The sequence below is a fragment of the Misgurnus anguillicaudatus genome, chromosome 24 (genome assembly GCF_027580225.2).
Source record: "Misgurnus anguillicaudatus chromosome 24, ASM2758022v2, whole genome shotgun sequence".
NCBI classification, from domain to species: domain Eukaryota; kingdom Metazoa; phylum Chordata; class Actinopteri; order Cypriniformes; family Cobitidae; genus Misgurnus; species Misgurnus anguillicaudatus.
In genome coordinates, this window is record NC_073360.2 from 39,472,456 (window position 1) to 39,495,842 (window position 23,387).

The 23,387-nt window shown below is 38.3% G+C and overlaps 1 protein-coding gene across 1 annotated transcript; it reads right to left on the minus strand.

Moving 5' to 3' along the window:
* Positions 1-330: 330 nt before the first annotated feature.
* On the minus strand, positions 331-19,712 carry prss59 (serine protease 59, putative). Its single transcript, XM_073862527.1, has 9 exons — positions 19,462-19,712; positions 18,590-18,771; positions 17,926-18,158; positions 14,741-14,876; positions 6,842-6,961; positions 3,618-3,814; positions 1,361-1,451; positions 795-994; positions 331-711 (listed from the first exon to the last, which is right to left on the minus strand). The coding sequence occupies exons 1-9, from the start codon at positions 19,693-19,695 to the stop codon at positions 602-604; spliced, it is 1,503 nt and encodes a 500-aa protein (XP_073718628.1). The 5' UTR covers positions 19,696-19,712; the 3' UTR covers positions 331-601.
* Between the last annotated feature and the right edge of the window lie 3,675 nt (positions 19,713-23,387).

Genomic DNA, 23,387 nt, shown 5'->3' on the forward strand with positions numbered 1-23,387 from the left:
TTGTCGTAAAACGCACACTGAAGTGGGTTTTTCATGATACCACAATTAAAACATAATTCCAGGCGGTTCAATTGTAAGCTGGTGAAAAAAAACATTTGGGCTTGTTTATCAACTAATCTAACTTTTTCCTTTTAAAATACTGCTATTAAACAAACACTGCTTGGTCCTATTCTGCAAAAATGTCTTCATAACCTTTCACTATAACGTTAACGTGTTCCGACGACTTTCACTTGGCTTCATCTAGGTCATATTGCTTTAAAAAAAATCAACCACACACAAATTCAGACATTTGTGTGGACACATTCAGATGACTCAATAATCATGTCTTCAAACTCTTAAAAGCAGCTTTATTGAAAAATTTCCAAAATATACAAAAGGCGACTGAAGAAAAAGCACTTCATTTACTCTTTCATAAACATACAGTATTACATTGGTTGTGAAATCATGACTTTCATCTTGTTTCAAAAGAAAGAAAATGCTTTATTTACAGTGCATTAGTACCGAGGCACATCAGCAGTTGTTTCTGGTGCCTCATTACATTACATTACATTACATGCAAGTCATCAAAGCTGTGTATCTGATTGGCTTTGTTGATCGTCCATCACTCGGCCAGCCACTTTTTTAGCAAAAGAAAGACGTGGTCCCGTGCCAGACCCAGTTGAGGAAGGTCCTCTGCTCGGGCTGGGTACATGTTAGCACAATGAGCCGTCCCTGAGACAAAAACACAAACAGTAATGAAGAGAGGAATATTATTAAAAATATAAAAAAAGTGATACAAAGCATTGACCTCTGACCTTTGATGAATACAGCTGGAAGGTCATCCGTGATGTCCCGAGTTATCCCGAGAGCGTGCCAGGGGTCAATCGAACCATTTGGGAAAACAATCCGTGTTGTTTTAATGTCATATCCTCCATATTCCTCATTGGTTTGCTGAACTGCATCGTCCAACGAGGTGCTCAGATTGTATATATCAGCACACTGCTGGAGGTAAAACCTTAAAGGGACAGTTCACCCAAAAAGTCATAATTTACTTACCCTCATGTTGTTACAAACCTGTATTAATGTCGTTCTGCTGGACACAAAGGAAGATATTTTGAGCAATGTTTGTAACCAAATTGTTTTTGAGCACTATTGACTTCCATAGTGGTATTTTTCCTACTATGGAAGTCAAGGGTGCTTCTGTTTCCTGCTTGATTAATATTATCTTTCTTTTGTTCAGAATAAAGACATTCATACAAGTTTGTAACAAGACGAATGTGAGTAAAGTACAGGATTTTCATTTTTTGGGTGAACTATCCCTTTAAGTATGAGGCAAAGGTTAAGCCTATACAAAATAAAACATGACATTTCAGACACTCACTGTAAGGGAAATCCACTGAAAGGCTGGTTTGGTGAATCCGTGGTTTGATAAAATCCAAATTCAGCGCAAGTCTGATAGACCCACTGCCGTCCTAAACAAATACACACACACTAAATTCAGTTTCATTCTAGCTATCAAAGTATTTAGCATGTATGCAACATTACTGATGAACAAGATGACATTCAATTATAGAGGTTTTTGCCTATGAAATGCAATTTTCTAGGCCGATATGGCTAGCAACTATACTCTCATTCTGGCATATAATCAAGGACTTTGCTGCCGTAACATGGCTGCAGGAGGCGCAATGATATTACGCAGCAGCCGAAAATAGTCCCCTTAGTAACTTTCAATGGCAGGGGAATATTTTCGTCAGTGCATAATATCACTACGCCTGCTACAGCCATCAGCAAAGTCCTTGATTATTACGCCAGAATGAAAGTATAGTTCCTAGCCATATCGGCCTAGAAAATCACAACTTTGAATTTTCTGTCGGTCTTAGTACACAATGTTACTACAGAAGAGTCATAGGGAATATATTCAGTAGGGAAAACATTGAAACTCTTTGCTTAATTTTAATGCGATGCTAATGGTCTAATCAGATTCAATGGATTATGCTAAGCTATGCTAGAAGTGGTACTGCCAGACCCGGAGATCGGCTGAATGGATTCCAAAACTGTAAAAATCGTATGTTTAACTCTAGGGGAGCTGAAAAATGAGTATTTTCAAAAAAAGTGGAGTGTCCCTTTAAAGAGCGCCTATTATGCAAAATTCACTTTTACAAAGTGTTTGTACAAAAATGTGCGTCGCCAGTGTGTGAACACAACCACCCTAAAAAGAAAAAATCCACCCATTCCTTCCTTTTTAACCTTCATTAAACCAAAATTAGTGATGTCACACTAATAAAGCCCTGCCCATGGTCACTGACTGACAGTCCTGCATTACCCTTGTTTCCGCCCTCAGCCAGTTGTAAACTGTCCGCCATATCTCAATAGTGAGATACTATTGTCTCAGACTTTATTTTAAGCGCTCACTTGCCTCGTACAGACTGCAAACTTTTTAAGGAGTGACAACTGCATCTAAATGCGGGAGTGAATCCCCTAAATGCTTGCTTTATGTCTGTACGGAACAAGAATCACTCCCGAAAGTGTGATGATTGACAGAGATAACAATAGCAACGTTCTGCCATCTCGCATGCTCTTCACTCACAGCTTTGACCAAAATAATTTAACACCGTTATGTTTTGCAATAAACCTCCGTCTTGGCGTGGTGTGTTGTACGCATTTGTGAGGCTGGTTCACAGCGCGCTGTCTTGCAGTGTTGCCAGGTTTTGGTGCTTACCGTCTATGGCTTTTGGATCATGAAGCCATTAAGTTTTTGATGTTATTGAAGTGTAAAGGTGCCGGTCCCAATATTTTGATCTTTGAGGTAAAGCATTTGGATTTATTTGGGTTTATTATATATTATTTTTAGTGCAAGAACTGGCAACACTAGTCAGTAAACGCTCGTGCCTCTGTCATTTTCTGCACCGCACATACAGAAGACTTTTCCCTTTCTAGGCATTTCTTTTTTCAGAAGAGAGACCTGTCATGTCCATGATGCACGTTTAAACACTTGATTAACTACTAGTTGTTCGGTTATGTACACAGTATGCAGAGTTTCTGTAAATGCGGTTGTCACTACCTGCATTTTGCAGGAGTTAATTCGGTTGTAGAATGCAGTTGTCAGTCCTGTAAATTATTGAAGTGTGTGTGTACAGAACAGGATTAAGCATTAAAAGGTGAAGTGACAATTGAATTAATATGCAGTGTGTACGGGACTATTGTCTCTTTTGGTAAGGGAGTGAGGATCTGTAGCTCATTTGCATTTAAAGGTATGGGACACCCAAATACGGGGCATTTTAGACATGCTATAAATAAATGATATGTGGGGTGTTTTAATCTAAAACTATATAAACACATTCTGAGCACACCTGAGACTTATATTAGATCTTGTAAAAATGGGCATAATAGGTGCCCTTTAAGACCGGATAAAAATACAGCTCATGAATAGATGTGAAGTGAGGAAAGAAAGGAAAACCCCATAAAAATGTGGGAAAGTGAACCGATACACTTCCTGTACGTGAAGCCAATAAAGCACTAAAATGGATCACAGAGACTTAAACACTACTTGCGCAACTTAGGAAAAGCCATACTGTGTGTAAACAAGAACACACACCTAATCATTGCGCAATTAAAATACTGTTAGTGAAGACACACACCTCCTCCAGCTGCTGGGCCGCTCCAGCTCGTGTTGCTCATTTCCTGGATGTAGTTTTTGTACAGGACGTCTGTGCAGGACTGAGAGAACGTCTTCTGCATCAGTTGAGCCACTGCAGCGTACCGGTCGTACGGGTCACCTAACGATGAGTCCAACATTATGCCACACAACACCTTAATGGTGATGTTAGTGCCCACAACACCCTGTAACACACAAATGCACACGTCTAAATAGATACACAATGGAATTGCATCACCCTCAAATTGTTTTAAACCTGTATGTGTTGAACACAAAAGAAGATATTAAGATACTTAAGGCAAGCACACTGCTGAGGGCACCCATTGACTTTCATAGTAGGAAAAACAAATTATATGGAAGTCAATAGGTGCCGTCTACTGTGTGCTTACCGTCATTTATCTAAATATCTTAATTTCAGTTCAGCAGAATAAATACAGGTTTGTAACAACATGAGGGCGAGTAAATTATTACTGGTGAACTATCCCTTTAATATTTTTAACATTTTAATATTTGGCGGCATACAAAGAAAAGGCATTTTAGGACAAAAGTCTCAGTCTCTCATAATCAGGATGGAGACAGTAATCTATCAGAACCCAAAATTCTCCAGAACGTACCGAGATTGGACTCTGATTACAGAGACACACCTCTTAATCCAAATTCCTCTTAAACACTTAATACCTGCTTGGACCATGCCAGGAGTGTGTGTGTGTGTGTGTGTGTGTGTGTGTGTGTGTGTTTACTGGCTTGTATCCACATCTGTGTTAATCTGAAAGAATTCACTGGAATGTGAACAGAGTTTCGTCCTTCTCTGATAAAGAGTGTTAATCCAGGAAGAGATAAAAGTGCAGATTATTCAAAGATAATACCTGACTCTCAATAACCCTTATAACACAAAGCGCATAAATCCCAGAAAATGCTTTTGGGATCGCTCTCGTAAAGGGGACTTTGTAACATTGCTGTAACATTTCTGGAACGCGTACTGTGTGAACTAAAGGCAGGAACAATATTGTAAGGGGTGTGTCGTAGTGCCGTGCGTTGTCGCAAAAATGTAGTTATCATTTAGCTCTTTGACACAGCGGTTTAAAGAGTAACTAAACCGTAAACCAACTTTTTTTAGTTTATGATCTGTAAGAATGGGGATTTGTTAGTGCTGTTCATTGATTTGAGTAACTTTTTTGACATTTGGGTATAAAGTGTTTCAATGCTACAATATATGGTGTAAAGAGAGTGCTCCCCTCTTCAGGTTAAACGGTGGGTACTGCAATTGAATTTTCCTATTGAATGTTGCGGTACCGCGTGACAGAGCGACAGGCTACCATTCATTTTCAATGGAAGTGGCCGTTTGCCAGCGACAAGCGACGAGCTCGCCGCTGCGTGAGCAAGGCGGGGCCAAAATAGACAAGCATGCTATTTTATGCAAATGCTGAGCGATGCGACAAAGCGACTGCCAATCGGAGTGAAGGAGCAGCGTGACGTAGGTCTGTGGTCGAGTCTGAGAAAATAATTCAAGATGGCGGAAAATGCGTATTTATGTATATATCTGATAAGTTTGGCATTTTATCTCATATATTTTGTTATTTTTATCGAGAAATAAATACTTTTAAATCCAAAAACACCGTTCTTGTAACTTAACAATACCTCTAAAGGGACTTTTGATACCGCTTTTAGAAACTAGCCAAGGAACGCCCATCAAGCGAGTGCGTGTCGCTCGGTGTCGTTCACTTTTGTAGCTAATGTGACTGTAGGGTCAGTCTTAAAAAGTGAAGCCGGTGGCTCTTTGATCGCCCCCTGGTGGCTGGCTGCAGTACAAGTCATAAACCCCGCCATCTCTATTCTAATGAATGGGACTCTGCTCTAAATAAAAAAAATATTTACACTTTCAGCAAAAGTTGCCGAAAGATATTTCTGGTCCTTTCAAGTAGTTGTTATCATGCTGATATATGTTCAAGTGTTTATTTTTGTGATAAGTTTCATTTTAGCTAGTAATTTGATGCTAAAGAAACGGGGCGTGTCGTTATGATTGGCATGGTTGAATTGGTCGCACGAGCGTTTGGGCAGAAGTTTTATTCCGCGGCTCTGCCTCTGGCTCCACGGACGATTCCTTCTGCGCATGCCTTGGCTCCAAACTGACGTTTTTACGTAACGTGGCGGCGACCGTGGTCAGACATTTTTGGCTTCAATTCATTACAATGGAGGGAGGCGCCGTTGCGTCATCCATCTTTTTTTACAGTCTATGGACTAGCAGCGACTAGCAGTAGCAGAGCGACGCAATCTCATTGATTTCAATGGAAGCTTGCCGACTTTCGGCGACAGTGACCGTTGGCGACCAGTCACACGACAAAGTTGAGAAATGTTTAACTTTATGCAAATGATGAGCGGCTTCGGGAGTAAATACCAATAAGTACGAAGCAGTGGAGTTCACGTCATCCGTCTCTCGTCAGTTACTTCAGTGGACGGTACTCATTTGTTTACGACAACCAGATTTAGAAACGCCTCTTTTGAAAAAGACAAGCGACACACATCGACAAAGCCGCTTATAATGTGAAGCATATGCGTAGTTTCTCAAGAGAGGAAATCATGCATAATAATGAAAGAAAAAAATCACCAAGTGCATGATTACAATTACATTACACGTCAGGTCATGTCTTTACGTGTGTGAATGAATGCACAGATTCAAGAAAAACATTGGCACTGTGAATGAACCAACATCCAACGATCGTCAGCCCCCTTTTTTTTTTTTTTGAAAAGGACAAATGAGTGAAGCTATTACCTTTTCAGCATAAACAGGATAAATTTGACGTGTGTAGTATGAACGTGAGTACCAGCTTAATAGTTTCAGTACTGTACAGACGCGTTTATAAATATGGCTCCACAAAATATATTTTCCCTCTTTCTTTCTCTCTTGCATGGAGTCCACATCATTCATTTTCGGAAAGTAGCTGTAACTCAATCCTGCACCTCTAAGAGCTTCTGCTGTTCTGAACCCCAGCGGCTTATTAGTAATCTGAAGACACACAAACCCCTTATCTGCACAGGCAGCGTTCATTTAACACTGCTGATTTTTCTGTGCAAAAATCAATAAATTAAAGGCAATTTATTATGTGCAGAAGTTCCTGGTTCAAAGTACAAACAGGATTAATATCAAAATGAAACATCAGCGTGGATGTTGCTCAATCGCTGTTTTTAACATCCATGTCTGTCACACTCACACCCTCAAAAGCCCTATTGTCCTCATTGTATTGCACCACATCCATGAAATTTCCGGCCAGAGCCTCTAAAAGACTTGCAGAGTCCACCTTAGACTGGATCTGTAGCTTAGAGCACAGCCTGAGAGAGAGAGAGAGAGAGAGAGAGAGAGAGAGAGAGAGAGAGAACCGGTTAATCTACACACAGTAATCTATACACAAGTTGGGAAAGTCTGTTTATCATACTATGATACTATTTCTGCAGTATGCATATGTGACCCTACATATAGCATAGTATACATATGCCACTGTTAGTTATATTAACTAGTAAGATCATAAAATAATATGCATTGTTGGGCTTAAATGGTACAATAAAGGACAAAGATACTTCTATAAGTACCTGTCATTAACTTACACTGGCCTGTATGTACTATACATTTACCGTGTATATACAATTTGTAAGTACAGTGGTGTTTGTTATTATTAGTTATCATATATGTACACTATAAGTACCTGTCATTAACCCGCACTTGCCTGTAAGTACTGAATACTTATATTGTACATTAATTTGTAAGTACAGGTATGTTTATTGTTAATTACAGTATACCTACACTATAAGTATGTATCTGGTAATACCCAGTACTTATCTAGAGTTACATAATAACTACCAAGTATGTACCACTTATAAGTAAAGTAATAATACCATTTAATCACCATGTAGATACTCAAAAGTAAGAACCACACATTTGTCTGTAAGTACAACATATTTACCATATATGTAAAAGGTAAGTACACGTACTGTAAAATAAAGTGCTCCCATACATTTTCTTGCATGCATGAAATACACGGATGACGTGCTACATTTGCGAAAACATGCAATTTACAAACACGCACGTTGCTTAAGGGCTCATTGTAGTTGTGCGTTGGACCTACTGTGTAACCTCAACGCTATAGGCTACGCATCGGTTTTCATATATACTTCTGCGTCGTCATCCGCATTGACGTGCAATTACACATGCAGACCACAGGTATGCACAGCTAAGGAAGCAACAGCTTGACCACCAAACCCCCAAATGAAAAAGAAGCAGCAGCTTGTTGTGTATGATTTGAGAAGACAGTAATGATGGAGGTAAATAGGCAGCAACTTTTGTTGCAGTTTGAGTTAAATTACTCCTCAACTTGGCCCATCTTTGTTCTCACTGTCACAAATGGAAATACCTACGAAGAAATGCATTTTTTTATCACAGCCCTTGCAGTCCGCATAAAAATTTTTTTTGGTGAGGTGCGCGTCAGGCTACATACAGCCTACACCTAACCTACGCACGACTATAAATGACACTTTAAAATTGTGTATCTCACAGCATCCTGAACATTATGCATTATGCATTTATATGCATTTTCTTTCTGTCAGTCGAGATCAGACCAGTGACCTTGGTCCATATCAGTGCTATAAGCCCAGGCGGCATTCCAGGATATCAGAATTTCATCACACAGACAGACACACACACAGATGCATGCACACACACTTTAAGCCAATCGTAACTAAGAAGGACACCGAGACCAGGATAGTCACAGTCCAGTGGCTGGAACAGAAAAGGCCTTTTGAGTTCTGCCAAAACACACCTGCCATGCATGCGCGCACACACACACACACACACACACACACACACACACACACACACACGCTCACATAACCATACTCTTACAAAAAGTCTGCCATTTTTTGTTACTTTTTTGTGACATGAAAATCCTACATAATGTAAAGAACATAATGTATATGAAAATATAACCTTAATATCTTTATTATTGATTATATATAGACTAAAATAAAACTGACACAAATGTTCCTACCATGTACGATTTATCAGTGCATGTTATTTTGTTTTCATAAATCAAGTGAAATAATGTCTAAGGTAATACTAATGACTTTTCTGCTGACATAAGCAAGACATACAGTAAAGAGGGATGTTAATAAAATAAAGTTTGTTAATAATACCATAGATATCTTAGCAAAATCCAGCACATAAAAACAACATATTCTATAATTCATTATGACTATACTAAACATTAAGTTTCACTTGAAAAATCACTTAAGTTTGATGGATTATGGGTGTTTCACATGGTACACGGCAGTCACGAGTGTCTAGTTAATTTTCAATAGGAGACGGGAAGCTGCAAAATGGGGGTGGAGCGAAGTCGGTCCACACGCCTTGGTTGTGCACCCAAAATCCCGCCTCATCAGCAGACACGGCTTTTCATGGCAGGCGCGTTAAAGATAAACATATTTGCACTACACAAGAAAAGCTGTAGCCATGCGGCGGTGTACAAATGCCATTTTATATTGTGACTTTAGTGTATTGTGTTCATGTAGCACAACTTATACAGCATTGTGCTTGTGGCACAAAAGGTCAGGGGTTCATTTCCCAATGAACACTTTGGATAAAAGCATCTGCCAAATGTATAAATGTAATGCATCAATAAAAGTTCATTAAAGGTCACATATTATGCCCATTTGTACAAGATGTAATATAAGTCTCGGGTGTGCCTAGAATGTGTCTGTGAAGTTTCAGCTCAAAATACCCCAAAGATCTTTTATAGCATGTCCAAAATACCCCTATTTGGGTGGGGGCAAAAAAAAACTTTTTCATGTGTGTGAATTGAAATGCGTTGTGTCAATGTACCACTTCATACTGTGTACTTGAAGTCTGACATTGTTAATGGCCCAGTCAACTTAGCTGTACGTGAACAGTTACCTGTTGATGGTGTTGATTTAATTCTTGGGAATGATCTTGCTGGTGGCGTAGTCTTCCCTGCACCAATTGTGTCTCATGTACCTAATACTTCCCAAAATTTAGAATTACTGGAGAAGTTTCCTTCAGTGTTCCCTGCTTGTGCCATTACTCGTGCTCAAGCACAGAAGTTTAAGGAAGTAGTGGATTTGTCAGATTCATTCATGGCTAAGGAGGTGCCTCATGCTATTGAGTGCGAGTTGTCTGTATTGCCAGATCCTGACTCTCAAACATCATTTGCTGAAGAAGCAGTAGATCTTAAAACTTTGAAAGTGGGAAAGGATCATTTAGCGGCAGCACAAAGGGCAGACCCTTCTTTAATGAAATGTATAAAGGCTGCTGAGCATAATGTTCATGATTCCATTGCAGGAGTAACTTATTTTTGGGAACATGGCTTGTTAATGCGGAGGTGGAAACCAAAACAAGAAGAGCTAGGGTGGCAAGAGACACAGCAGATAGTGTTGCCTTTTGACTATCGGCAACAGGTCCTGCGACTTGCCCATGAGAATCTTTTAGCTGGACATGTCGGGGTAACTAAGACCTATCACCGCATTATTAAATATTTCTTTTGGCCTGGTCTTAAGGCCTCTGTTGTGAAATTCTGTAAGTCATGTCATGTCTGCCAGATGGCGAGCAAGCCAAATCAGAAAATTCCTCCCGCACCCCTCTGTCCAATTCCCATTATAAATGATCCATTTGACAGATTGATTGTTGATTGTGTTGGACCACTTCCAAAAGGGAAGGAAGGGCATCAGTACATCTTAACAATAATGTGTGCAGCAACTCGTTTTTGTGAAGCAGTTCCGTTACGTACACTGAGAGCTAAAGTGGTGGTAAAAGAACTCCTTAAGTTTTGTACCACTTTTGGATTACCAAGAGTAATTCAAAGTGATCGAGGCTCTAATTTTACCTCTAAAGTTTTTAAACAAGCCTTGGAGATGCTTGGCATTACCCATCAATTGTCTACTGCATACCATCCTGAGTCACAAGGAGCTTTAGAGAGGTTCCACCAAACTCTTAAGACCATGCTACGACGTTACTGCATTGAAACTGGTAAAGACTGGGTTGAGGGGCTTCCTTATCTGATGTTTGCAACTAGAGAGTCTGTGCAAGAATCTCTTGGGTTCAGCCCTGCTGAACTGGTGTTTGGGCACACTGTGCGTGGGCCATTAAAATTACTAAGTGAACAGTTACAAAGCCAACCTCTTAAAACTGTAGCTATTGATGATTATGTGACTTCTATTTGTGAAAGGTTACATAAGGCACATGAATTGGCTAAGCTACATCTGTCGGAAGCCCAGACCGAAATGAAGTGTCGATTTGAGACCAAAAGTGTGAAACGAGATTTTTCTCCTGGTGATCAAGTGTTGGTTTTATTACCAGTTCCTGGATCAATTTTGCAAGCTAAATTTGCTGGTCCATATGTGATTAAGAGGAAGTTAAATGAGACAAATTATGTTGTTGCTACACCAGACCGAAGGAGCAAAAGTCGTGTATGCCATGTGAATCGACTTAAGGCTTATGTGGATCGGGAATCTGAGACTAAAGTAAAGCAAACTTCAGCTAGTACTGTTTCTACAGCTATAGTGAACTTAGTAGTTAACTCTCCTTCAGATGAGATTGATTTACAAAGTAAAGATGTCTCTCTCTTTCCTTCTCGTCTTCAGAATTCTGTGATCTTAAATGATCTTCCTGGTTTTCTTTCTCATCTTACTAGTGATCGATCCAGTGATGTAATAAAGCTGTTGAATGATTTTTCCACCCTGTTTGGTGATGTGCCTGGTAGAACATCTTTATGTGTTCATGATATAGATGTAGAGAACGCCAAGCCAATAAAGCAACATCCATATAGGATAAATCCTCGAAAACGAGAGGTTATGCAGACAGAAGTTCAGTATTTGCTACGTCATGGTATGGCAGTGCCCAGCCAGAGCCCATGGAGCTCTCCTTGCCTACTCGTTCCTAAACCTGACTCGACTTTTCGGTTTTGTACAGATTACCGTAAGGTTAATAATGTGACAAAGCCAGACTCTTTTCCTCTTCCTAGGATTGAGGATTGTGTAGATAAGTTGGGTTCAGCAAAATTTGTTACTAAACTGGATTTACTGAAGGGTTACTGGCAGGTGCCCCTCACTGAACGTGCATCTGAGATTTCTGCTTTTGTAACGCCTGATAGTTTTTTACAATATACAGTCCTAGCTTTTGGCATGAGAAATGCACCAGCCACATTTCAAAGAATGATGCATCAGGTCCTCTCAGGAGTGTCAGATTGTGAGGTGTACCTTGATGACATTGTAATTCATTCTGATGATTGGGTGCAACATTTGGAGACACTAAGAGAAGTTTGTAGCCGCTTGGAAGCTGCCTCATTAACCCTCAACTTAGCAAAGTGTGAGTTTGCTAAGGGTACTATCACCTACTTGGGAAAGCAAGTTGGTCAGGGAACAGTAAAGCCTATTGATGCTAAGGTATTAGCCATTCTGGAGTTTCCTGTTCCATCTAATAAACGAGAGTTGAGACGTTTTTTAGGGATGAGTGGTTACTATCGAGCATTTTGTCCAAATTTTTCCACCTTGGTCTGTCCACTTACTGATCTCCTGAGCACAAAACGAGAGTTTGTGTGGTCTGTTGACTGTCAACTTGCCTTTGAGGCTGCAAAAGATCTTCTGTGTCAAGCTCCTGTTCTCTGTGCCCCTGATTTTTCTAAACCTTTTAAGTTACAGGTGGATGCAAGTGACAGTGGTGCTGGAGCAGTATTATTGCAAGAAGATCAAAGTGGTGTTGAACATCCTGTCTCCTATTTTTCTAGGAAGTTCATTGGAGCTCAACAGAATTACAGTGTTATTGAAAAAGAGGCCCTTGCACTGTTGTTGGCTCTTAAACATTTTGATGTGTACCTTGGAAATAGCCTAAACCCCATTGTAGTTTATACTGACCACAACCCTCTTGTTTTTCTCTCTCGTATGTCTGGTACTAACCAGAGATTGCTGCGGTGGTCTCTTGGTTTACAGGAATACAACTTGGATATCATGCACAAGAAGGGAGTAGAAAATGTAATGGCAGATGCTCTTTCTAGAGCATGAGAAGGTTCAAATGAAATGTATTGTCCATTATAGAGAGTGTAGTGACTATTTGGGCTTTATTTTTTTTTTTATTTTTTTTCTTGAGATCTTGACTGCATTCTTTGTGGTGGGGGTGTTACGTCCCCTGTGGACGTATTTGTTATATAATTTGGGGTTTGTGACATCTATTGGGCATGTGTGTTTTCTCTCTCTTTCTCTCACTCTCTCTGTGTGTGTAGCAGGTTGCTAATTAGGCTCCAGCTGAAGGACATCAGTGAGTGAACGGCAAACCAGCATAAGAGAGCAGTGAAACCACGTTTGGGTGCTGACGGCAACGCGCTCACTCTTTGTCCTGATTCAGAAGTGTGCAGACCAAGTGTGGTCTGAGTTTGACTTTGTGAATTCTGAAATAACTGTTTATTGATTCAACAATCATTGCTGTGGACTTTATTTTTTTTATTTTATTCTTTCTTACTTTCTGAGAATGCGTGTTGTTCTCAATTTATGTAAACACTTAATTTATTTATGTTGATGAGCGGTAGGGAGAGGGTGCCATTTAATTTGTAAACTTTTGTAGATGTTTATATTTAGTTAGGAAGAAAGGTAAGACTCTGTTGTTTGGTTTGTCCTTTTCTTTGGTAGTTATTTAGAGGTTACTTTAATAGTTAGATCTGTTTTGTTTGTTATTTTGGCCTTGCCCTCTCCTGAAGATTTGCTTACTTTATGATTATTTAACATCAACAAATAAACTAAGTTTGTTGGTAAATCTTGTTGTGCCGTTTCTTCTGGATCAGGGGATTGATGTGACCGTCAGCCATTTAGGTTCATTATTATTTTTAGTTTTTTATTTAATTGTTACAACCCCTCCTTCCCCTAGACTTAAAGGAAGGGACGTAACAACCTATAAATGCAAATAAGCTACAGCTCCTCACTCCCTTATGCTGCGTTCACACCAGCCGCGGTAAAGGTGTCAAGAGCTAGAGATTTCAATGTTAAAGGTGCAGTGTGTTATTTTTAAACAGTTATTCTCTTAACAGAAATGCAAAATAATATACAAAACTATATTATCAGTGGTGTATAAAGCCCTTTCATAATGAACCGTTATGTGTTTATTACCTTAGAACAAGACCTTTTTATCTACATACACAGAGGGTCCCCTTACATGGAAGTCACCATTTTGTGCCGGCATTTTTCTAGAGAAAACGGAAAATTTTTTACTAAGTTGTCTCTGATGTCCGGTGGCTGCTCCCATAGGTTATCTATGTGTTTCAAAAGCGAGGGGGGAGCAGTGGACTAAGCCGTTAGTTGCAATTCTCAACCTCACCACTAGATGTCGCTAAAATTTACACACTGCACCTTTAAATAAATGTGAAGACACGTTGACGCGCGTCTGGAGGTCTCACGGCGCGAATGAGGCGTTTAGCGCGGCCTGGTAGACGCGATTCCGCCTCATTCACCAGTCTAGTTTGCGCAAATAGTGCGAACTGAGCATTGCCGCAGGAAATGCGTGAGTTGAAACTTGCTCTAGTAGTGACGTGATTACAGGAAGCGAGCGTGAAGGTCTCGATGACTAGAATATCACATGCGAATGAAGCAAATTTAAAGTCAAAATGTTCAAGCTGCAAACAAGACGCAGTAGACGTGGATTTGACGCCTCAAACGCGGCTGGTGTGAACTGACAGTTACCAACAGACAGTGAGCGCTTTTGGTTAAAAATAGATCTGATTCCTGTGAACACAGTCTGAGACAATAGTATCTTTAGTCGAAATAGCGCTACAATGTCCTAACAAACACATTTAAAAATGTAAAATTAACGAGTCAGTCAGGCTGTGGGTGGGGCTTTAGCAGTGTGACATCACATTAACACGAGAATCAAAACAAGATTTCTAAACAGGGATTAAAGGAGGAGGAAAGGATGGATTTTTGTCATTATAGGGTTGTTGTGTTCAAACACTGCCAACACACATTTATGTCCAAACACCTCGTAAAAGTGGATTTTGCATATGTGTCCTGTAATAAAATAACATTCAGGAGTCTTCTACATAATCTCTAAGAGATGGTGTGTGTTACCTGAAGTCTTTGGTGATGTTATCATAGGTTTTTGGGTCACCAAGTTTAGCCACCAATGCATCTGACGCTTTCTTCACCAGCAGTGGGCACTCGGGATTCTCCGCTGCCAGTGATCTCCAAACCACCTCTAAATACTCTAAAACCACAGAGGAACATGTTGCTATTATAAAATCACATTACACAATAAAAATACAGTATGTGAGTGATGCCTGTCCAGACAATACCCATTTTCGCCACACTATATGGTTACCGGAGTGTTCCTATGATGCTGTATGCACTTTGCCACAGGGTTCCTACTGGGTGGTTTCTAAAAGACCACAAAATCTCTATATTAACCAGTATCTAGAAATCAATCAGGAATATTTGAATCATTTATCATTTACTAGGTCATCAATAAAAACGTAATAGCCTTGTTGCATAAGTTACTTAGGGTCAAAAGTTTGTTCAGATCACTAACCCTAAACATAAGCTAAAGTATTGTGTGCAGGAGAGAGGGATAGAGGAGGCGAGACGAGAATAAATGAGATGAGAGGCTATTGTTCTGGATCAGGAATGATCTAAGCATCGCACACAAAGAAATCCTGTGTGAAAGAGGCCAGTGCCATCTTCTCTATTTACTATCTGAGGAGCAATGCTTGACTCGAGCCAACATTACTGCAAAGCACTGTCCAATAAACCACATACCGTTTAGACTCACTAGACTAACATGGAGTCATCTGGTGCCATTTCATGTCTCACCACAATGATGGAGGGCTTGAGATGTGCTCACAGGTCAAACAAACACATATTTTCCCTTAAGTTATATTCACACAGAGAGTCTTGTGTCTCTTACAATGAGTGGGTTGGAGAGAGAGACAGTTGTTCAATCTACATAATTAACCGCCTATTTATTTTTATAGTACTGTCTGCACTGAGTGCTATTTTAAATATAAGGACAGATATAATAAGCTCCTACAGGAGACCTGTGATTAATCCAAGTGTGAGTAGGTGTAAGATCACTGTACATAGATGCTCTGTTTTCATGGTGGCATCCAGCTGTTATCGTCAGGGGAGAAAGAAACAGAAAGAAAACAACAAAAAAAATAAGGGAAAAATAAAGAAAACAAATAAGGAAGGAAGGGGAAACAGAAAGAAGGCAATGTGAAGAGAAGAAATGGAGATAAAGAAAGAATAAAAAAGTGAAGGGAAGAAAGAGTTGTATGAGAGAGATAGAGAGAGAAAGAAAGAAAGAAAAAAAGAAAAAAGTAAAGGGAAGAAATAAATGTGATAGAGGAGGAGAGAAAGAAAGAAAAAAGGGAAAAAATAAAGGAGACATAAAGAAAGAAAAGGGGAAGAAAGAGAGTGAGAGAAAGAAAGAAAGAAAGAAAAAGTAAAAGCAAGAAATAAATGTGAGAGAAAGGGAGAGAAAGAAAGAAAAAAAATGGGAAAAAATAAAGGAGACATAAACAAAAGAAAAATGGAAGAAAAGAAAGAGAGCGGGAAAAAGAAAGAGAGCAGGAAAAAGAAAGAGAGCGAGAAAAAGAGGGAAGAAAGAAAGGGGGAGAAAGAAGAAGTAAAAGGAAGAAATAAATGTGAGAGAGAGGGGAGAGAAAGAAAGAAAAAATGGAAGAAAAGAAAGAGAGCGGGAAAAAGAAAGAGAGCAGGAAAAAGAAAAAGTAAAGGCAAGAAATAAAGGGGGAGAAAGAAAAAATAAAGAAAGAAAAAAGGGAACAAATAAAGAAGGAAAGAAAAGAAAAAAGAAAGAAAGAGTAAAGGGAAGTAGAAAACTAGGAAAAATAAAGAAAGAAAAAGTGAAGGGAAGAGATAGATGAGAAAGAAAGAGAGAAAGAAAAAAGCTTAAAAAAATAAAGAAAGGAGGAAGAAAGAAAAAGTAAAGGGAAAAAATAAAGGAGGAGGAAGAATGAAAGGGAAGAAGAAAGACAAAGACAGAAAAAAAAGAATAAGTGAAGAGAAAAAAGGAAGGAAGGAAGGAAGGAAGCAAGGAAGGAAGGAAAGAAAAAATAAAGAAAAAAAAATAAAAAATAAAGGAGTGACGGGAAGATATAGAAATGTGAGAATGTAAGAAAGCAAGAAAAATTGAAGTAAAAAAAGGAGGAGAAAGAAAGAAAGGAGAAAAAGGAAAGAAATAAAGAAAGGAGGTACAAAGAAAAATTGAAGGGAAGATATAGTGAGTGTGACAATGTAAGAAAGAAAGAAAGAAAGAAAAAGTGAAGGAATGAAATAAAAGAGGTAAGAAAGAAAGAAAGAAAGGGTAAAGGGAAAAAGAAGGACAAAGAAAGAAAGAAAGAAAAAGTGAAGAGGAAAAACAGGAGGAGGAAGGAAGGAAGAAAAAAAGAAAGAAAGAAAGAGTGACGGGAAGATATAGAAGTGTGAGAATGTAAGAAAGCAAGAAAAAGTGAAGGAAAAAATAAAGGAGGAGGAAGGAAGAAAGAAAGAAAGGAGAAAAAGGAAAGAAATAAAGAAAGGAGGTACAAAGAAATATTGAAGGGAAGATATAGTGAGTGTGAGAATGTAAGAAAGAAAGAAAAAGTGAAGGAATGATATAAAAGAGGTAAGAAAGAAAGAAAGAAAGAAAGAAAGGGTAAAGGGAAAAAGAAGGACAAAGAAAGAAAGAAAGAAAAGGTGAAGAGGAAAAACAGGAGGAGGAAGGAAGGAAGGAAGGAAGGAAGGAAGAAAAAAAGAAAAAAGAAAGAAAGAAAGAGTGACGGGAAGATATAGCAAGTGTGAAAATGTAAAAAGCAAGAAAAAGTGAAGGAAAAAATAAAGGAGGAGGAGGAAGAAAGAAAGAAAGAAAGAAAGGAGAAACGAAACAATAAAGAGAAAGAATTAAAAAGTGAAAGGAAAAAAAGAAAGTGAGGCGAAGAATTATAAAAAGAGGAAGAAAGAGAGAGAGAATCAAACAAACAAAAAGAGAAGTTTGAATAAATTACCGTAATTAATGCAGTAAATTTGTGTAAGTTGTAGTTTTGTGTTTGGCTGTTGTCACACTTTTTTAAAAGCAATAAATCCAGAAACATGATTAAGAGATGTTAGGCAGAAGAGGGTGTGTGTGTGTGTGTGTGTGTGTGTGTGTGTGTGTGTGTGTGTGTGTGTGTGTGTGTGTGTGTGTGTGTGTGTGTGCGTGCGTGCGTGCGTGCGTGCGTGCGTGCGTGCGTGCGTGCGTGCGTGCGTGTGTGTGTGATCACCTGGAAAGTTGACTGTAGCGTGTACAGGTGCGCTGGTCGCCACAGCAGCGTGAACCAAATGTGGATACTTCAGACGAAACCAGGCAGCAAGGGACCCTGGATAAGAACCCCCAAACGCAACCCACTTGCTGTTAGTGAGACCTCGCGAGGCTGCGGTGACCGTGCGAAAGTGAGCGAGATCTGCCAGTGCCTGCCGACTGCTGAGAAAACGTAGATTCGCAGTGCTCAAGTCCCTGAAAACACACAGGAAAACATTTAAAAATCAATCAATAATCACTTCAGTTGAAATAAGAAAACTTTACAATTCCAGAACTTTGAATTGGGTCATTTATGGATTATAGGTATCAATCAAAAACAGCCCTGTGATTATCAAAGTCTTTATTTAGGAGCTTTAAGCCTAGGGGGTGGTGTCATAGGTTTGATTTTTAAGAAATGATCAAATGCACATGAAATGCGCTTTAAGTTGTTTTGGATAAAAGTATCTGCCAAATGGATAGATGTAAACTTATGGGTTGAAATGACAGATTTCAAAAGGATAGCTCACCCAAAAATAAATAAAAGTCTTACACCTTCATGTCCAAACCAGTAGGCCTATAACTATAGAGATGACATGCTTTTAGCGCCATCTAGCGTTGATAACACTAAATGATCCTTGTGTACTTACTCTGTCGGGTGACTTTTCCCATAAAAGCGATGCTCCAGTAGGAAACACAACGCGCCCAGTTTCTGCGCGTACAGCAGCCAGGTACCGTACTGCATCCAAGCGGGGTTTGCCGGACCTTCACCTCCGATCATTAGAAACACCGGACCACCGGGTTTATAGAAACTCTCATTGACGAAATATCTCTAAAGGGTGGGGGCAAAAATTTGCATAAACTTGTGAACTTGTACAGGACTATTATAGTTTTTATATAGACTGCATGATTTTACTTCTTTGTTGGAATACGCGTCACTTACAAAATTAAGTAAACATTGTTTACACTAAGTAATACTGACAAGTTCAAGTTCATCTTTTATTTTTTTTTATCTTGACTAGTTATAAATAAAGTTGAATTAAGTTAAGCTACTTCAACTTAATTTTATTATAAATCCAAGTTGCGCAAAATTTAGTGTAGTTTAATAAGTTGAGCATTGCGCATGCGCTGCAAATGTTGTGGGTTCGAAACCAAAAGGAAAATCCACATAGATTGATTATGAATAGCTTGAATTTAAATGTAGGTCGATTGATTATAAAAGTCTGCCAAATGTAAATATAATGTATTGTAAATGTAATAGCATGATTACATCACTGAACCGTATGCACAATTTTATTTACCAACAATAAATACCATGAAATACTATGGTTTTGTCATGTTTTGGATTTGATAGTGTGAAGTTTGAATGAAGTAAGTAGTATATGCACTACAATATTACCCTCATATATTTTTAAAGACATTTGCATACAATGTAAAAGATATGGCACGTGCATTTACCAAACATTATATTCACAGTTATCGATGCAATCCAGCAGTAGCTTTTTTTTTTTTAGTAAAGTACCTGTTTCCAGACTCGAGTGTCTGCTCCATTGAAGTGATCCAGTCTCTGGATGAACCATTGATCCTCCACTTTAGATTCAGAAACATGCGCGTGACTCCCGTATCTGTACGATCTTCTGGACAAGGCAGTGCATGAAAAACACAACAAAACAAATGTAATTATGAGAATAGCGGGGTATTTCTGAAACCTGTTACACCCCAAAGCCATTTTGAACGAGAAGTGATACTGTGTCATGTGATCATGTGTTTATAATCATGTGATTTACTCATATAAACCCACTTACGAATCCTACTGAGGTGAATTTATAACTTATGAATATTAAATACATCCCGGTTGCGATTCCTGGTCAACGTCCAATGAAAATTGAATACTTATGAATATTAAACTTGAAAGCTTTCTTTGCGTTTTTATCTACCAATGGCGAGTGTTTCTCTTATAAATATTAAGTACAGAGCCTTTGCCATAGTAATCACCACACATAGAAATCACAACACCTACATTTTTCATAATAAAAGCCACAGAACAAGATTAGAAATAACGGTTTACTACCGTAAATATCGTAGTAAGTGCCAGTTATGCACAATGCCGCCATACTGTCCTGTAATGAAAAAAATTTCACGCTCGTGAATAAGTTTAAAAAGAGCCTTATTTTAAAAAGTTCATTTTTACTGCAGATTTAATCATCAAGAATTTATCAAATGTGGTATTTTTATTTTAATTGCTTATTATACAACACAAGACAGGCAACAACAATGTATGACACAACCATAGGGATAAACACAAAGAAGCAGAAGGAGCAAAAACTGAGGCAACTATAAAACAAGAACACCGTAAATAAAGAAATTTACTTTATTAAATCTTTCATTTTAATCACACTGGCTGTGCAAATCATTTTAACTTACTATTTAATATTTTAGCTTGTTTTTAGTTATAGCAACTCTTTAAAGCAATCTGAAATTGTTTAACTTTAATTTGATTAAGGTTAAAGTGATGTCAAAATGTAAAATAGACAATTTAATTCAAATGAAAGATTTAAGAAAGTGAGTATACACTAAAATAATCAATATTTTAACATAGAGGAACATACATTTTAAGAATTTTATTAAATCTCTTAAACAATTTCACAGACATAGAAATAGATTAAAACAGGCTTTAATTTTTTTTTATTTAAAATTGTTCCCTGACTTATAAAGTTATAAAGTTGCTTTAAGAATTAGAGCTGTCAAAATATTAATCACGAGTAATCGCATACAAAATAAAAGTTTGTGTTTGCATAATACATTTGCGTGTGTATTGTGTGTAACTAAACACACACATACATTTATTTATGTATATGTGTGTGTGTGTGTGTGTGTGTGTGTGTGTGTGTGTGTGTGTGTGTGTGTGTGTGTGTGTGTGTGTGTGTGTGTGTGTGTGTGTGTGTGTGTGTGTGTGTGTGTGTGTGTAAATGTTTCTTAAATACATATATCATGTGTGTGCATCATGCAAAAACAAACTTTTATTTTGTATGCGATTAATTTGTAATCATGATTAATCTTTTGACAGCCAAAGAATACAAAGATGAAGAATAACAATCCAACAAACAGAAACAGATAGGAAAAAAGCTAAGGGATCAAGGATAGTCAAACAATACACAACTTTGAATCAGATAAAAGGAAGAAAAATAATAATACAAAATTATATAAAAACACCAAAAACGAAGTAAACATTTAAACTTTTTTCATGGCCTTTTTATTACCAGAGGGAGATAATAAATGAATGTAAATAAAAAAAAATTCTTGAAAATGGGAAAAATGGGAGGTCGTGACTTCTTTTCCAAGGAGGCACGAATGCAAAACTCATCAAAAATCTTCATGTATGTGGCTCGTCATATCAAATGACTCTTTTACTTATTTTATAGGCACTTATTTTGATTGACACGCAATGCAGATACCATGACACACCAAATAAACATTTTGACATGACAAGCAACACACGAGTCACGACACACCGACATTTTGCCGGCCGCCAATGTGAATATTAACGAACAGTACATTTAATTTGCACAGTTTATAAATATTGCTAGAATTTATACTCTTGCAAGCACTTGTTTTAAGGATGAAATAACCTGGCTGAAAACTAAACAGCTGGTTGTGGTCGTAGGTGCATTATGTCAAGGTGAATTCATACACTCTCAGAGAAAAGGTACAAAAGTTGTCACTGGGACGGTACCATTTGAGGTACCAATATGCACCTTGTAGGTACAAAAGTGTATACTTTTTTTAATTCTGAGAGTGTATCAATGTGTCATCTGTTTTATAATCCTGTATGGACCCGCTGATATAATTAAATGCAAGACTGGAAATGTGCAAATGTGTTCAATGGTGTGTTAACATCTGACATGATGATATCAGTTGACATTCCTGATTTCTGTTTTTCATTCCTGTCTTATCTCATGGACTCAAAACCTGCTCTTTTACATTTCTTATATACATGGGTATCATGAAAACTAATTATGTTTAACAGAAGCATAAATAAAAGACAAGAAATGCGTGTCAAATAAATTTGTTTTTATTCAAACCAGTTGTGTAATTCACCACAGAATGGCATAAACAAAAAGCACAGAAGCACTCCTCAGATTCTTCACAATAAAGCGTCACGCCTTTAATTTCCAAGAAACATCTGAATACACATCTAATGCAAGGTTCAGTAACAAACGACTGCTTCTGTTTCACCACGTACACCTCACACATCTCCAGGCTATCTATAAAAAGCTCTGTTGTGGATTTTCTCGTCTTTCTAACCTGTATTACTGTTGTTGATTTACTTCTCATTTGAAAGTCGCTTTGCATAGGTTCTGGTACATTTAAACAGGCAAATGTTACCTGAGATCTTTTCACATCAGTGATTTTGTTGAAAAAAGTACGGTCTGTGTTTACCTATATGTTAAACAAAGCCCTGAAACATATCTGACACACCTGACATTTTCCATTAGGTTCTAAACACGCTTTAATCTGTCAGAGGTGTGATGAATCTGCAATTTGAATAACAATTCAAATAAATATTTCATCGTGACATCACTGTAAAAAATCCTTGTTGCACTTTTACAATTAATTTCTTTTTTGATTAGTAAAGAGTTGCTATAAGTTATAAAAAATAGGTTTAATTAGCTTAAAGAGCACCTATTTCATTGCTAAAAAACAACATTTTTGTGCATTTTGTATAATACATGATGTTTGTGTGGTTTATGGTTAAAAAAATTTATTTTCCAAATTCTGTTCCTGAAACACACTGATTTTGTACAAAACTCATCGATCTGAAAAGCGCTGTGTCCCTGATTGGCCATTTAATCTCTACGTTGTGATTGGCCTAAATACCTCATGTCAGACGTAAATGTTCAAAAGATTCGCTCACAATACAACAGTGGTGGCTCGTGACTGCACTTCCGAGGATGCGCTAATTCAAAATAAGTGTTCGGATTGCCACGTGTGTGGTTCCCTTTTCCATACTATGTGTCACGCGTGTGGAGAGATCCTAAGTGCCTGCTGTAGACGCGTCAAAACCGTTCATGATAAAAGAGACGCTCACGTTCCCTAAATACACCAACACACTCCCTTAACAGTAAACTCTGATTACGCATGAGATTGTGCAAGTATCTGGCACACGCGAGTCTCCTATTTTGGCATGACACGTGATGCACACACGATCTCTCAAAGCGCAGAACACATATTTTGAAATGACGTACCACACACATGACAAGCTACATACATGTTGTGATGAACTTCGCATCGTGCGCTTCAAAAAAAGAAGTCACCAGCCGTCACTGCAATGCAATACTAACTTGCTAACTAGTCTGAAGCGGGAGGAATTATGATACTGTTGCAATGATATTACGCAGCACCTGAAAATAGTCCCCCTGCCATTGGGGTGTTTTTACATCTGTAGTT